The sequence below is a fragment of the Triturus cristatus genome, chromosome 8, assembly GCF_964204655.1.
Source record: "Triturus cristatus chromosome 8, aTriCri1.1, whole genome shotgun sequence".
Taxonomy (NCBI): domain Eukaryota; kingdom Metazoa; phylum Chordata; class Amphibia; order Caudata; family Salamandridae; genus Triturus; species Triturus cristatus.
The window spans coordinates 285,802,100-285,816,780 of record NC_140591.1 but is presented as its reverse complement, the minus strand read 5'-3'; the positions used below and the strand labels follow the sequence as shown (position 1 = coordinate 285,816,780).

At 49.4% G+C, this 14,681-nt stretch overlaps 1 protein-coding gene across 1 annotated transcript in view; it reads left to right on the top strand.

Moving 5' to 3' along the window:
• The window catches only part of RDX (radixin), a 573,297-nt gene that overhangs the window by 132,366 nt on the left and 426,250 nt on the right, over positions 1–14,681 (top strand). Inside the window, exons 3-4 of the mRNA XM_085621534.1 lie at positions 13,164–13,247; positions 13,349–13,444. Coding sequence (XP_085477660.1) covers positions 13,164–13,247; positions 13,349–13,444 — 180 coding nt within the window. The remainder of the gene's footprint in view (positions 1–13,163; positions 13,248–13,348; positions 13,445–14,681) is intronic.

Below are 14,681 nucleotides of genomic sequence, written 5' to 3'. Positions count from 1 at the left end.
CAAGGAAGATCTTTAAATGGATTCTCACCAGCACCCACAAAACTGTCATGGATGCCCCAATTACAAGCAAATTGGACTATAGGAACTCCTTCTGTATTGGAATCAGCAAGCAACTCGCCTGACTACTCTAAACCATGTATAATTTAACAGCCAAAATCAGTCAACCTACCATACTCTACGTACATCACACAGCACCTCAAGGAGTTCCACTGGTTTTGGAATGCAAACATTGTCCCTTTTCCAGTGTTGCCTCACCTTCCTGGATAGATGCTCAGAACTGAAATATCCCACCCATGGAGCATTGATCAAAAGCTCTGACTGGTTTCACTTTAAGGATTAAATTTGTTTATTATTAATTGTCGGAGCTCAAACCAGGGATCAGAAGCCAAATGCCTACAACCCAAAGGGCCGGCGTATCGTGTAGCTGCTAACATCAAGGAGCGACAGGGTGTAGCGCATTATTCACAGTTATACACAGCAAGTCGCCTACAACCCTTCCGGGCCGGCCGCGTCAGCAACATTTGGATAATAACACCTACACATTGTCCATAGGTCTTATGTGGTAGTCAGGTGGCCCCCAGTCGGCGCCTGACGGCAGATGACCCGCGGAAAGTCAGGTGGCCCCCAGTCGGCGCCTGACGGCAGACGACCCGCGGAAACTACAATCTCCCCATGGTGCTCCCAATGTGAACAAAGAACCAAAACGAAACAGAACCCCAGTCCCTGTAAACGTGGCGCAAGTCCGGGCACACCCTCCAGACAGTTCTACAACAACGGCTGTGCCAAGGACCCAGGCGCCCCACCCTCCCATCACCATTCCCAACCCCCCTTCACCCTGCGTTCCACGTCCATCTCCCTCCACCCCTCGGGGACTCCTGCAATCTGGAAGCGCTATTCTTACTTCTGCTCCTCAGCGAGATGCAGTAAGCGCAGGTATCGGGGACAAGTAACCTCCCGAAACTCTGAGGCCAGCATTGCCAGGAAGGGTTTCCATAGTTCCCCATATTTAGAACCCTCCCCCGCCAACGTCAATGAGAGTTTTTCCATACCCAGGACGTGCCAAAGCCGGTGTAGCCACTCAGTGAAGGATGGAATGTTGTTAGTGCGCCAGTGAGTGAGTATAGTTTGTGTCGCAGAACCCAATGCTATGGCTATCAGTCGTCCCCTTCTAGAACGAAGCGGATAGGTCAAGGGGTTCAGCAGGCCCAGCAGTGCGTAGGCGGGAAAACGTGGTATCTCAGTGTTGAAGTGACTATCCACCTCGTCAAGCACTTGTGCCCAAAACAGCCGAATATACTCACACTCCCACAGTAGGTGCGTCAGTGTGCCCACCTGTCCGCATCCTCTCCAACAACACACCTCCCTCCGATGATCCATTGCATGGAGCCGCTCCGGGGTATAGTACCAGTAGGTTGCCACCTTCGTGAGCGTGTCGGTAAGGCCCATATGGTACGCAGAGTGGCGCGCTCTGTGGTATATTCCTTCCCATTCTTTGTGGGTCAAAGTGCGGCCCAGCTCTCTCTCCCACCGCGTCCTCCCCGCATTGAAGGTATGTGTATACCGAGCCTGCAGCATACTATACAAGTCAGAGATTAATTGTTTATCCGAGGTGTGTGTGAGAAGCCCCCTCTCATACCGTGAGAATCTCCGATCGGCCTGCGGGCGCACCCGCCTGTCCAGGGCCCAATGCCGCACTTGCAGGTAGCGAAGCCTCTCCGTCTCCTGCAGCCCATATTCCTGTGAGAATTGTGTGAAGGGATGTACACCTTCCCCGTCATACATGTGGTAGAGGAAGTGGCAACCCGACGGCTTCCACCGGACAAACGCCGCCGAGTGCATCCCAGGGGTGAACTCCGGGTTGTCAAACAAGGGAGTAAGCGGGGAAGGGAACGTGGTGAAGTCATGCGCAATGCTCACTCGATCCCAGATCTCTAAAGGCACTCGGGTGATGTGTGAGGCGTACAGGTTAGGGGGCCTGTGTTCCCTGCGCAGAAATGGAATTTCCTGCAGGGCCCGGGCTCAACTGCCTGATCTTGGAACAGCCAATGCTTCTCCGACTCCCAGCGGCTCCACTCCACTAGGTAGCGAAGCTGTGTGGCTCGGAAGTATAGTTGCAGATCGGGGACCCCCAACCCCCCGCTCTCAGGAGGGAGAGTAGATAGAAGCCTCTTCATGCGCGGCTTTCGCCCGTTCCAGATGAACTGGGCCAGCTCTGCTTGCGTCCGTCGGAGCCAACCGGCAGGCGGGTATAAGGGAATCGTGCGAAATATATAGAGGAGCTGTGGCAAGACAGTCATCTTGACCGCGGCGATTCTGCCCAACCAGGAAAGGGGGCAGTACTTCCAGCATCCCAGCTCCTGACGGATTTTCCGGCTCAGAGCTGCGTAGTTGAGGGCCACCACCTGCGGCAGCGTCGGGGCCAGCTGTATCCCCAAATAGGGGACAGACTCCTCCTCCCACTGGAAGGGAAGCAGGGACCGCAGGTAATCCCGGGTGGACCGAGTCAAAGAGAGGCTAAGAGCCTGTGATTTATCCTTATTGACCTTAAAACCAGCCACACCCGCGAAGGTGTCCAGGTCCGCCATGCAGGCTGGGAGAGACTTCCGTGGATTAGCGATAGAGAGCAGCACATCGTCTGCATACAGGCTGATGGTGTGTACGTAGCCCCCGAACTTGATGCCAGTAACATTAGGGTTCTGTCGTATCGCCTGGGGTAAAGGCTCCATATAAGCAGCAAAAAGCAGCGGCGACAGCGGACACCCCTGGCGCATGCCCCGTTCTATCCGGAAGCTGGAGGACGTGTGCCCATTCACCCGGACTGCCGCCGAGGTGAATTTGTAGCAGTTGAATATATGGGTGCGGAATCTCTCCCCTAGGCCCATTTTCAACAACACCTGCTCCAGGTAGGGCCAATGGACCCGGTCGAATGCTTTTTCTGCATCAATTTGAGAAGCATGTACTCCCCCGTCGTCCTGGAGGCCTTCTCAATCAGATGTAGGACTCTTTTCGTATTGTCGGGGGCCTGACGTTCCGGGATAAACCCCGCCTGATCCGGGTCTATGAGGCCCGGCATACAAGGCGCCAACCGACTAGCTAAAATGCCCGTGTAGAGCTGGAGGTCTACATTCAACAAGGAAATGGGGCGATAGGCCCTGCATCTGGTCCTATCCTTCCCCGGTTTAGGGATGACCGTTACATGGGCCTCCAGTAAATCCGCCGGGATCGCGCCCTCTGTCGCAAAGGAGTTGAATAGCTTAGTGAGCAGGGGGGCCAACTGGTTACAGAATTGTTTGTAAAAGCTCGCGGTGAAGCCGTCCGGCCCCGGGGCTTTCCCCAGATTCAGCCTCGCTATGGCCGCAATTACTTCCTCCGGGCGAATGTCTGTCCAGTTGGTCCGCCTGGCCCCCAGACAGCGCTGGTATGGTGACCGCGTTCAGATAGTCCGCCCCGTGATCGGCCGCCAGGTGGGAGCCTGCATAAAGGTCAGCATAGTACTCCCGAAATGCCTCAGCTATGTCACGGTCCTCCGTGAGCCTCGTGCCGTCTTCCCGGCAGAGCTCCCGGACCCCCTGCCTGGTGCGGGCCTCCCGCAGCTTATGAGCCAGCAGCCGCCCGCATCTGTCTCCCCCGGTATAGTACGCATGTTTTAGGCGTAGGGCGGCATACTCCGCTCTATCTTGATCTAGTGCCGCTAGTTGTTGTCGGGCGGCTTTAAGTTGGCGCCACACTCGGGGAGCCCCCGTCCTCTGGTGTATCTGTTCCAGCTCTTTGGTCGCCCGCGTGAGCTCTTCCCTTTTACGCCCCCGCTCCCTATTGTCGGCAGACGAAATAGAAATGAGTTCCCCCCGAAGGACGTCTTTCAGTGCCGCCCATTGGGTCGCTAAGGTTGTATCGGCGTTCGCATTGTGCTCAAGAAAGTCTTTGATAGCCCTATGGATCTGCGCCCTGGCCTCCTCTCGATGCAGCAGAGTATCTCGGAGGCGCCACACTCTGTCCGGGCGCACCACCGGCGGCAGAGTCAGGACCAGGAAAAGCGGCGCATGATCAGAAAGGGAGGCCACCCCTATCTCTACCTCCGTGGCCAATGCCCGCATCGAGGGCGACGTCAAGAAGTAATCAAGCCTGGCGTAGGTCTTGTGTGCGTGAGAATAGTAGGAATACTCACGAGCCCGGGGGTGGAAACTCCGCCACAGGTCGGACATCCCTAGGTCCCGTAGGCGGGCCATTCCCGCCGCCAAAAGCGCCCCCGCCTGTTGTGTCCGCTGACTGGACCTGTCCTGGATATTATCAAAAACGAGGTTCAAATCGCCCCCCAGAAGGACGTTACGGTCCCTAGTGGACTAAACTTCTGTGAGTGCGGCCTGTAAGAAGCGCTCCTGACCCTCATTGGGGGCATAGATTGAGCCAATGGTGAAGGTCTGGGCCCCCAGAGCGAACCTATAAGCCAAGAGCCGTCCCCTAATCTCCACTTCCTTCTGCAAAACCTCCCCACGGAACCGCTGGGCCACCAAAATCGCCACCCCCGCTGCCTTGGTGGGACCTGAGGAGAAAAGCTGTGTCGGGAACTTGCGGGACCTGAGCCTATGACAGTCCCGCGCTAGGAGATGCGTCTCCTGCAGGAGACAAATGTCCGCCCGTGCGTTCTCTAGACAGGACAGTACCACCCTCCGCTTGACCGGATTATTCAGCCCCCGGACATTAAGTGATAGTACCCTAAGTGTATGAGGGGCCATTTGCGTCAACTATAAAACCCCGAATGCCCTTGACCCGCTATGTATTGCCCTACCCGGGAGCGCCCCAGGAGTGACCGACGCGCCCGCCCCCCAACCCGCCAACAGCTGCGACCCCGCCTAGTGATGGACGTGGAACCCCGGACCCCGTTGAAAAGAACACCCCCCTCCCCCCCCACCCCTTCCCCACAACGAAAGTCGAACAAGTAAATGAAAAAAGAAGGAAAAAGGTCTTGTAACAGTGTCCTCCATCTTCCCCAAGAATAGAAGGAAGTAGTGAGGCATAAAGTGTCCCATTGGAGAGGCCTCTCTCCCGCCGACAGCCCAGCCAACGAGCCAAGCACCGCAGCATTCCGCTCAAGTGGGTGAGGGGGCGCGCAGCCCCGCAGAGACAGTCTCCAGCGCCGCCTGCTGACCTCTGAGGATCTCCGCCGCCGGGGGTCTACCACGTCCCTGTCGGCGCCACCCCGGCAGCTCGGGCCGCCCGTCCGCCAAGCCACCCTCGTCTCCGCTGTCTTCCGCCGGCAGCTCGATCTCCAGTAGCTGTGCCGCCTCCTTCAGGGAGCGCAGCTGGTATAGGGTGTTTCCAATGCGAAACACCAGGCGAAAAGGGTGACCCCAGCTGTATCTGATGTTACGCTGCTGTAGATGTGCCGTGATCGGTCGGAATTTTCTGCGCTTGTGAAGCGTGAGCGCCGAGAGGTCCTGATAGAGGACCGGGGCATGGTCCCTAAAAGCCACAGGGTGTTTCTGGCGTGCTTTCCGGAGTATCTCCTCCTTGGTGCGATAATCGTGGAGGCATACCAGAATGTCCGAGGGAGCAGCGGCCTCCGACCTGGGGGGACCCACTCGATGCGCCCGGTCGATCCGCAGTTCCGCATCCGACGGACGGTCCAAGATGTGGTTAAAGAGCGCCGTTGTGAAGCCGAATAGATCTTTCGTGTCCTCCGTGGGTTTTATTCCTCGAACTCGGATATTGTGGCGTCGGGAGCGGTTCTCAAGGTCTTCCACGTGGGACTGGAGGTCCACTTGCTGTTCGTGGACCCGAATAAGTTCCTGCTGTAGCGCCGCCAGCTCCGTGTCCCGCCCGTCGCCCTTCTCCTCCAGCACCGCGACCCTCTCTCCAATGCTGTCCACATCTCTACGGACCTCTTTGAGCTCAGCTGTGAATTCCTTTTGCAGATTCTGAATGTCCGCTCGCAGAGCCGAGAACATGGATTCCAGGAAGGACTTAGTAATCTGTTCTGCACCCTCCTGCTGTGTTACTGAGTGGCTGGACGCCGCCGCCGCCATGACTCTCGACGCGTAACCTGCCGGGGCCTGGGCAAACCAGTCTTTCAACGTCTTATCCTTCCGTTGCTTCGGGGGCACCATTACTAGTCGCTACCTTCCCGACGTTGTCTCGTGCACGGGAGGGCCCAGCCCCGCCGCCTGTGGCCCGCCGCCACTCACCACTGCCTGCCAGCTGCGCATTCGGTGCCACCTCGCGTGTCCTCCAACTCCGGGCCTCCTTCTCGAGCCGCCCACTCGGCCACTGTACCCCACCGGCTGGCCCGTCCCGCAGGCTGCTCCCGTCGGGCCTCTACTTCATCGCCACCGGCCCGTGGGTCCGAGGCTCGGGGCTCCCGCACACCCGCTAGGCCTCTTCCGGCCCTCTCCGGCGTCAACTTGCACTTCCGAGCTGCCCCCGGGTGAAGAAGCGGCCCTGCCGGCTCCCGGGCCCTCGCCTGTGCCCGCTCCCTCCAGCCGCTCCTCGGGGCACCCAGGCCTCCTCACCTCATCGAGCCACCAGCCAAATTCTACAGGGTCCACCGCCTCTGTGAAGGCGGAAAGCTCCCAGACCTCGCTGGCCCCCAATTCGTGTCTAGGCGGCCATCTTAGGCGAAGTTCCCGCCGTCCGGGCACCCCGGGGCCCCCCAGGCAGGCCGCTCTGTGGCTCGGGTCGACTCGCTCCTCTCCACCTCCTCCAGTTACACCCAAGGGCCGCCGCTCACCCGATCCTCGCGCTGCTCCCTTGGCTCCGCCGGATGCTCCCCTCCGCCGAGTGCTCCCCTGGGGCTCCACACCTCCGCCACACCGGCAGGCCACGGGGGGGGGAACGTCCTCGCACACCTCCTCTCACCTCCTGGACACAGGCAGGGGTAGATCACCGCACGTGGACCGGCCGCCAACTCTCCTCCGGACGGTGCCGCCGGCCGGGTCTCCCGCACTCCCCCTGGCAATGGCGCCGTACTTCCTCCCGGCTGAATCACCCAGGCTCGGCTTTCACCTGCATGCGGGGCCAGGAGCCCGCGTCCGCTCAGGAATGCCGACCCACTGCTGTCGAAACGGCGACCAGCCCCCTCCACCACCAAAACTCGGGCTGCAGCCGGTCGCCGGTGCATTTACTGGGCGGCCGGCAGGAGAGACCGGGAAACGCGTCCGCTCAAGCCGCCATCTTGGCCACGCCCCTCTCACTGGTTTCACTTTAAATACGTTTGATGTCTGTGCACTACGTGTCATGCTGATCAAAAAAGCATAACAAAAATGCAACCCCTGCGTGCATCAGAATGACTTTCTCCTTTAGTGTGATGGGCAAACCGTTCACATCCATTGTACTAGAGAGGTTGACGTAAGCCATTTGACATTTTAAAGAGACATGACATAAAGCACAGTCTGCAGAACCAACCTGCAACGTACAATAATGCACAAAGATCTCTAAACTGAGCACTGTAAAGAGCAGGACTACTTACTGCGTTACAATTCTTATAGACATATTATTGCACAAAGGACCATAATTTATCACCAAAATAGTTAAACACATAACAAATTACAATTGACCTGTAATGGTGACCTTGGACAGATGTATATTTTTTAATGGGATCACATTTTCTTTGAGCAGTAGGAAAGGATTGGAATGACATTTACCAGCACAGGTGGGGGACGCACAAAAGGCTGTTTCCTGTTTTTTTTATGGTGCTAAAGATCGTGACTGCCTGCAGAAAATATAAGCACTATTAAGTATTTGTAGGTGCTGGCATCTTACCGTTCAGTCAATGGGTCGGCTCCAGAAATGGATAAACCTCTGTGTGATATCTCACATACACTAGTATGTAGAATCTAGCATGTGAGGGTAATCATGGTTATGTAACTAGGTAAGGTCATACTGGGATCAATTGAAGTGATGAGAGATGAAAAAGAACAGTTGCCGAAGATGGATGGGACTTTTATGTAAGGAATAAACTACACATTAAACTATTCTGTAACCCTTGGATTTCATACTGAAGCTACCTTTGTTACACTGGTGACGAGGATGGGCTGTATCTCGCATGCGAGGAAGGAATTATTTCAAGGCCCCAACATCTTAACAGAATTTACAACCTTATTTTCTAGTTTGGGAGGGTTTAAATCAGAATCAAGCTTGCATAATAAAATTAGATAAACCCTATTTACTGAAGGTTAGTACTATTCTTGAACGCTATCTTTTTGGCCGCAGGAATCAAAAGTAAGGGGAGGCAGTGGAAAATGTCACGATTTTAAGGAAATTGGCCTCATCTGTAAGTTTGGTTCTTTCATGCATAAAATAATAAGTGACTAATTTATGCTAGGATGCAATATAGAGTGTGAAGTATGAATTGTGGCAAAAGGACAAACCTTTTTGGAAGAAGTCCTTTTGATTGCTAATAAGAAGAACACTCCTCGAAATGTGTAGAGATCATTAAAAAGAGAGGAGAAATCATTCATGTGGTACAAACCACCTCTAAAGAAAAAGTCAAAAAGAGGGAAGCAGGTTGCATGATGGAAAGGAAGAGCAATTTTCTGGGCTAAATGTTTTCAGACAGAATATTTCCAGCAATTAAAGGTTTTTGCAACAACTGTAAAAAATAAAAATAAGTGGGTGGGGGGGGCATTTCGACACAGTTTGGAACAGTTAAGTCAATAACCAATATTGTTGTGATAGTGATGAGGAAGAAGATTCTGACTTTGAGCAGATAGTGGTTCAAGTGACTGGTAGCGACTGTAAAAGTCCTTTGGATGAGGTGATGGTGGAAGGAGCGAGAACAAAACTTCTATTTGATTCTGGAGCTAAGATAACCATTGTGTACAAGGAGTTCTAGCTAAAGAAACGTAAAAGTAAGATCTGGGTATATATGCCAAACATAAGACCATGTGCTTATGGTGGAGAACCGATAAAACTATATGGGTATTTTTGGGGTCTAGTTGAGTATGAAGGAAGACATACAAATGCCAAGATCTACATATCACGAAAAGGAGACCGCATTCTTAATGGTTTCACTATAGGGATCTGGGAATGATACTGGATCCCAACAGTAGTCCACCCATTAGGTTGAAAGAAGATTTTGAGGGGACGGAGGTAGATATGCATGATAATTCTGATGGGGCATTTGTATGGGATTTGGAAGAAAGTTTTCCCCGGGTTTTCCGAGGAAAACTTGGATGCCTCGCCTCTGTGATTATGTGCATCACATACATTTGGTAGATGGGTCCAAACTGTTTTGCGGGAAGTTGCTTAATGTTAGAGTGGCTGTAAGAGTGGCGATGAGAGCAGAGCTAGAAAAATTGAAGAGAGGAAGTAAATGAACACAGTGGCTGGCTCTGGTGGTGGCTGCTAGAAAAGCCAATGGGAATCTGCGACTGTCTGTGGTCTTAAGAGAATTGACTAAGCATTTGGGGCAAGTACCTGTTGTCCAAAATCTCAGTTATGCTTATGTTGTTGGAAGCAGCCAATATATTTTCCAGTATGGATCTTCAGTCGGCCTACCTCCAGATCAGTCTTGATGTGGCATCCAGGGATCTTATGGCGTTCGTGACGCCCTTTGGTATATTTAGATTTGCTAGGTTGCCTTATGGATTAGTGTCAGCGGCCTCTAAGGTATTAAGAGAACTTAATGGCATAAGAATTTATCAAGAAAATGTGTTAGTTTTTGGTAAAGATGATGCTGAACATGGCAAGAGTCTGGAACAAGTATTAAAAGTTGGATGAATTTAATCTTACCATTAGGCTGGAGAAGTGTAAAATCAGGAAGAAGTGCATTGATTATTTAGGACACGCTATAACAGGGGAAGGCATAATGCCCAAAGAGGACTTGGTAGACGCCATACAGAAGTTGATGACATCTTCCAGTAAGGAGGAATTAATGACTTTTCTTGAATGACTGAGCATTACAAAAAATGTGTTAAAGGGTTTGCTTAAATGTGTACACATGAAAAGTTTACTCCGTAAGGAGTCTGAGTTTGTTTGTACTGAGGCATGTGAGGCAGTTTAGGTAGGTGAAAGAAAGATTAAGTTAAGCCCCCAAATTGCAAACATGTTGACACTAGCAGTAAATTTGTACTAATTACTCATGCTAGCATGAGGGGTTTGGCTGCACTTCTGCAGTAAAAGACATGTGACTGAGTGGGTTCCTTTTGTGTCTCTCGCAGGGTCTCTGGGGGGGCAAAACTTGCAGTACTCTGTTATTGCGAGGGAAGCGCTGGCGGTCCATTGGGCTGCGAGGAAATTGAAGAATCTGTTGTGGGGCAGCAAGTTTGAGTTCTGCACAGACCATAAACCCTTATGTGAGATATTTAGGACAACGGAAATTGATGCAGTCTCAGGCAGGATGACACAATGGGTCATTGCTCTATAGGAGTGTGATTTTGATGTTAAATACCTACCAGGTGTGAATAATAGAGTAGCAGACACATTGTCAAGACTCGTGAAAGTGTATGAGGAAACCCAGTCTGATTTGTGTGATGAGGACAATGAGGTAGTATGCAAGATTGTAAGTAGTGGCCTCACGAAAATTAAATGGCGCAATGCTTGTGTTCTGGATAAAGGAATGCAAGAAGTGTCGGACTTGACAAGAAAAGGTTGGCACACTAAAGTAAGATGTAGTGAGGCCTCTGAGAAATTTTGGCATGTAATGGATGATTTGTCAAAGAAGAATGGAGTGTTGTTTAGGGCGCAAGATTGGTTACACCAACATCCCTAGGGGAAGAACATCTAGCAGTGGCACACTCTGGTCACCAAGGTATGTCCAGGACTAAAAAAAGGCTCAGGTTGACATATTGGTGGCCAGGGATAGATAAACAGGTGGAAAGAATGATCAGGGAATGTATTTTGTGTGGGGTGAGTAAAAAAGCAGTTAAACTAGAGTGCAACACATGGTGATTAGGGATTGCCCAAATAAACCTTGTGAAGAGGTTGGCTTAGACATTTTGGGACCGATTCATGTTGGTGGGTGTGAATCATGTGTTGGTACTCATTGATATATACTCAAGAGGGCCAGATATGAAAGTCTCAAATGGAATAGAAACCAAACATGTAATACGGTTTATTAAAGAGTTGTTTGTGAGAAAAGGCATGCCCAGTATTATGCCTAGATAATGGAGTACAATTTGGTATCAAGAGAAATGAAGGAATATGTATGGGATAAGGCACAAGAAGTGCTCATTATACCACCCAGAAACCAATGGCATGGTAGAACTGTTTAACCGCATATTAAGAGGTGGTTGCCATGGCTAAGGATTGTGAATTGGATTGGAAAGAGGAGATTGCTAAAAAAGTTCAAGCATACAGTCTCTTTTTATGCAGTCCCAGGGAAATCCCCTTTTGAGCTGTTCAAGGGAAGGCATCCCATCACTTTGATCACAGGCACACATATGGTGACAATCACATCGAGCTGCTATAGCATGCACCTGCAGACAACAAATGGCATCAGATATCACTCGAAACATACAGATCAGGTCAGCCTTGGAGTGGAACAGCCACAACCATACACACGCCTTTTGGCTTCTGCGAAAGGTTCATATTTCGCCGATGCTTTTTATTAATAAAATTGCAAATCTTCATGTTCAGATGCCAACTCCAGTGGGAACTTGATGCTCTTGGAATGACTGAAAATGAACAGTGCGATTAACCCGCTCCTCCTTACACACTTCCCACCCCTCATGGGTGAAGCGATATGGAATTAAGATCAGGGGTGCTCAAAACTGATAGGAGTTGGGAGTCCAGAGAAGCGAGGAAAATAGAGGCTCACAAAAAAAACTTTGATGCAAGGTAGTCTGCAAAAATAACAAATGTCAAGGTGGGTGATTGGGTCATGGTCAGAAAACCATACAGGAGAGAGGGTGCAACAGGCTTCTATAAGCCCCTGAAAGCTATCAAGGTCTTGACAGAAGATTCCTGTATATGGAATCTTAATAGAATTGTCGTTATCAAAAAGAAATGTCAGTTGGGAGATGCTGCGGTGGCACCAGCACTAACTGTGGCGGCACCAGCACTAACTGTGGCGGCATGAACACTTAAGTGTCCCTATAGGAAGTACACCAGGAAAAGTAAAACCTCTTTGGACTTGAAGGATTATTATGTCCGATAAGGAATTGTATTTATGCTTCATTCTGCTTCAGCGCCAGGAGACCCTTTCGGGTAGCTGCGCACTCTACAAGTTTCTTTTAATAATAATATTCTTACTTCTGTATTTAACTATGTTTGATGTCCATTTTGTAAATATTCTTAGGTCTTAGATTATTGTTAGTTAAGGAAGGGAGGTGTGTTCTTATCTTACATACTACTGTATGTAGAATATAGCATGTGAAGGATAATCATGGTTATGAGGTCCTACTGTGATCATTTTGAATAGTGGTGAGAGATGAGAAGGAGCAGTTGCTAAAGATGGATGGGACTTTTGTGTTAGGAATAAACTACATGTTCAACTATTCTGTGACCCTTGAATTTCACACTGGAGCTACCCTTGTTGCACTCTGCCAGGGCTTTAAGTGGGCTGGGTCCCGCCGGGTCACGGACCAGACAGTAATTAAAACACAGCCATTTAAACTGATCCCTATCGGGCCCTGTATTCATGTCTGTTTTTTCTCGTGTTTCATGTTACTCTTGTATAAGGCATATTTTCAACAGAGTCTCTCCAGATGTTATAATGGACCACAAATTGAGAGCTCTGGAGTGGAGGCTGAAGGCAGTGTAGTGGGTAAAAAAGGTGATTGGAATACATGGTCATCCAATCACTGGCCCCTCTGCAGAAGGCACAGCGCAATGGTCACATGTTCCAGCTGTAATTATAGCGTGTGAGGGAGGTGCACAGTATACAATTTGTAAATCTTACAATACACTCACTCGCCAATCCATTATTGCACTTGGCGACCAATCTTTGCACTCGCCCTTTCAGCCATTGATCCATTCATGCATCACTCATCCTCAGGCCATTATCTCCCCAATCGCTCATGAAAGACCCAGATCTATCAATTTTTAGATTGCATAGTGTGTTCTGGGTTATAAATAGGAACCCTTAGTTTGTGATTCAACTTTGAATTGATGCACGATGACTTTTACTACTGCTTGTAGGAAATAAACTGAGAATACAGTACCTTGCATGAAGTTACCTAGGTTTTGCCCTATAGGAGATTCAACTAAATGTGTTTTTTTTTTTTAAGATTAATGTGCGGGTTACTACGATGGACGCAGAACTGGAGTTTGCCATCCAGCCCAACACAACGGGGAAACAGCTCTTTGATCAGGTAAATATTTGCATTATGAAACCAGTCCACAGAAAAGACAAAGGCAATACTAGTCGTTTCACTGGTTTGTAAACAATTTTTTTTTATATATATATCTTTAGGTTGTAAAAACCGTTGGCCTGCGCGAGGTGTGGTTCTTTGGTCTGCAGTACGTTGACAGCAAGGGTTACTCGACATGGCTAAAGCTGAATAAAAAGGTAAACTTTTTTTGCCAACTCTGCTGCTTTGTCAGTCCACTGAAGAACGAGCTGCACAACTGTATGTTTATCTTCCCAGTCCCTTTTTGAAAATGTCATTGGGGAAAATAATTTTCTTCAGTCTGTTCCTTTTGTACCTTTTGTTAAGGTGTATTTCTGGGTGATTTGTTTTGTTACTACAGAGATGGCTAGCTTTAATCTTGCCTTAATTATACAGTATTTCAAAAGCCCGGAGGCCTGAATGTTAGGTTCCATTGTGTGAAGGCTCCCTCAGGAAGCACAGAAGGTAACATCTGGCAGAGAGAGAGTACCTATATCGTTATCAAATTGTTCTTTAAACAGTTTAGCATAGCCAATCTGCAGCTGTGCTGTAAAAATAAGTCAAACAAATAGACCAGTACGGAATGTATGAAACATTTGATGTGCTTTTTATACAAGCACAACTGTATAGGCACTGCAGTGAAAGGCTCTTTTGGGCGAGCCAAAGTGAAAATGTTTTAGAACAGTATTTCTGAGATGTTACACAACATTGCAACTACGCCATGGAATTAGCAAACAATACTGCTAAACAGAACATTCTCCGCAGGCCAGGCAAAAGACAACCCACAACCATAAAGAAAGGGCACCAGGACTATCGACAATATCATAAGGCCCCAGTAGTGTGCTTTAAAATGCTCATAATATAATAGATTATACTGCGCGTTCATAGTGAGAAATATCAGACTGAGTTGAATAAAAATCATAAAATCTAAAACCTTGCTTCCCCTGCCATGTCCACCAGCATTTATAATATTTACATGTCCATGTTTGCAATAAATGCATATACATATAGAATGGTCCACTTTGAATTGCTCCATGTTCTTAGGGTACTGTAACTTTATATTCAAATTTATTTTGTTGAGTAGTTAAACGTGAAGAATTAAGTGTATAAAACCAAATTACCTCCACCCATGTACGTCTTTCAGTCATGTGCCCTATTTTTGCTAAGGAAAAGCGTAGGAAGAACATATAAGATGGGGGAATGTACCTCTCAATTCATTACCCACTAAACATTGCCACGGAAAAGACAGTTACTTTTGCAAGTTGAAGCTCATTTCTCATAATAAAAGTTTGTTCTACATAGCTGTGACATTGAAGTTTGATTTACAGCATTTAGGATATGAGGATTAAGTTAACACAGCTTAACACAGAACCATTAGCTTTGTTGATTTCATAGATATGAAATATGTGATAAGTA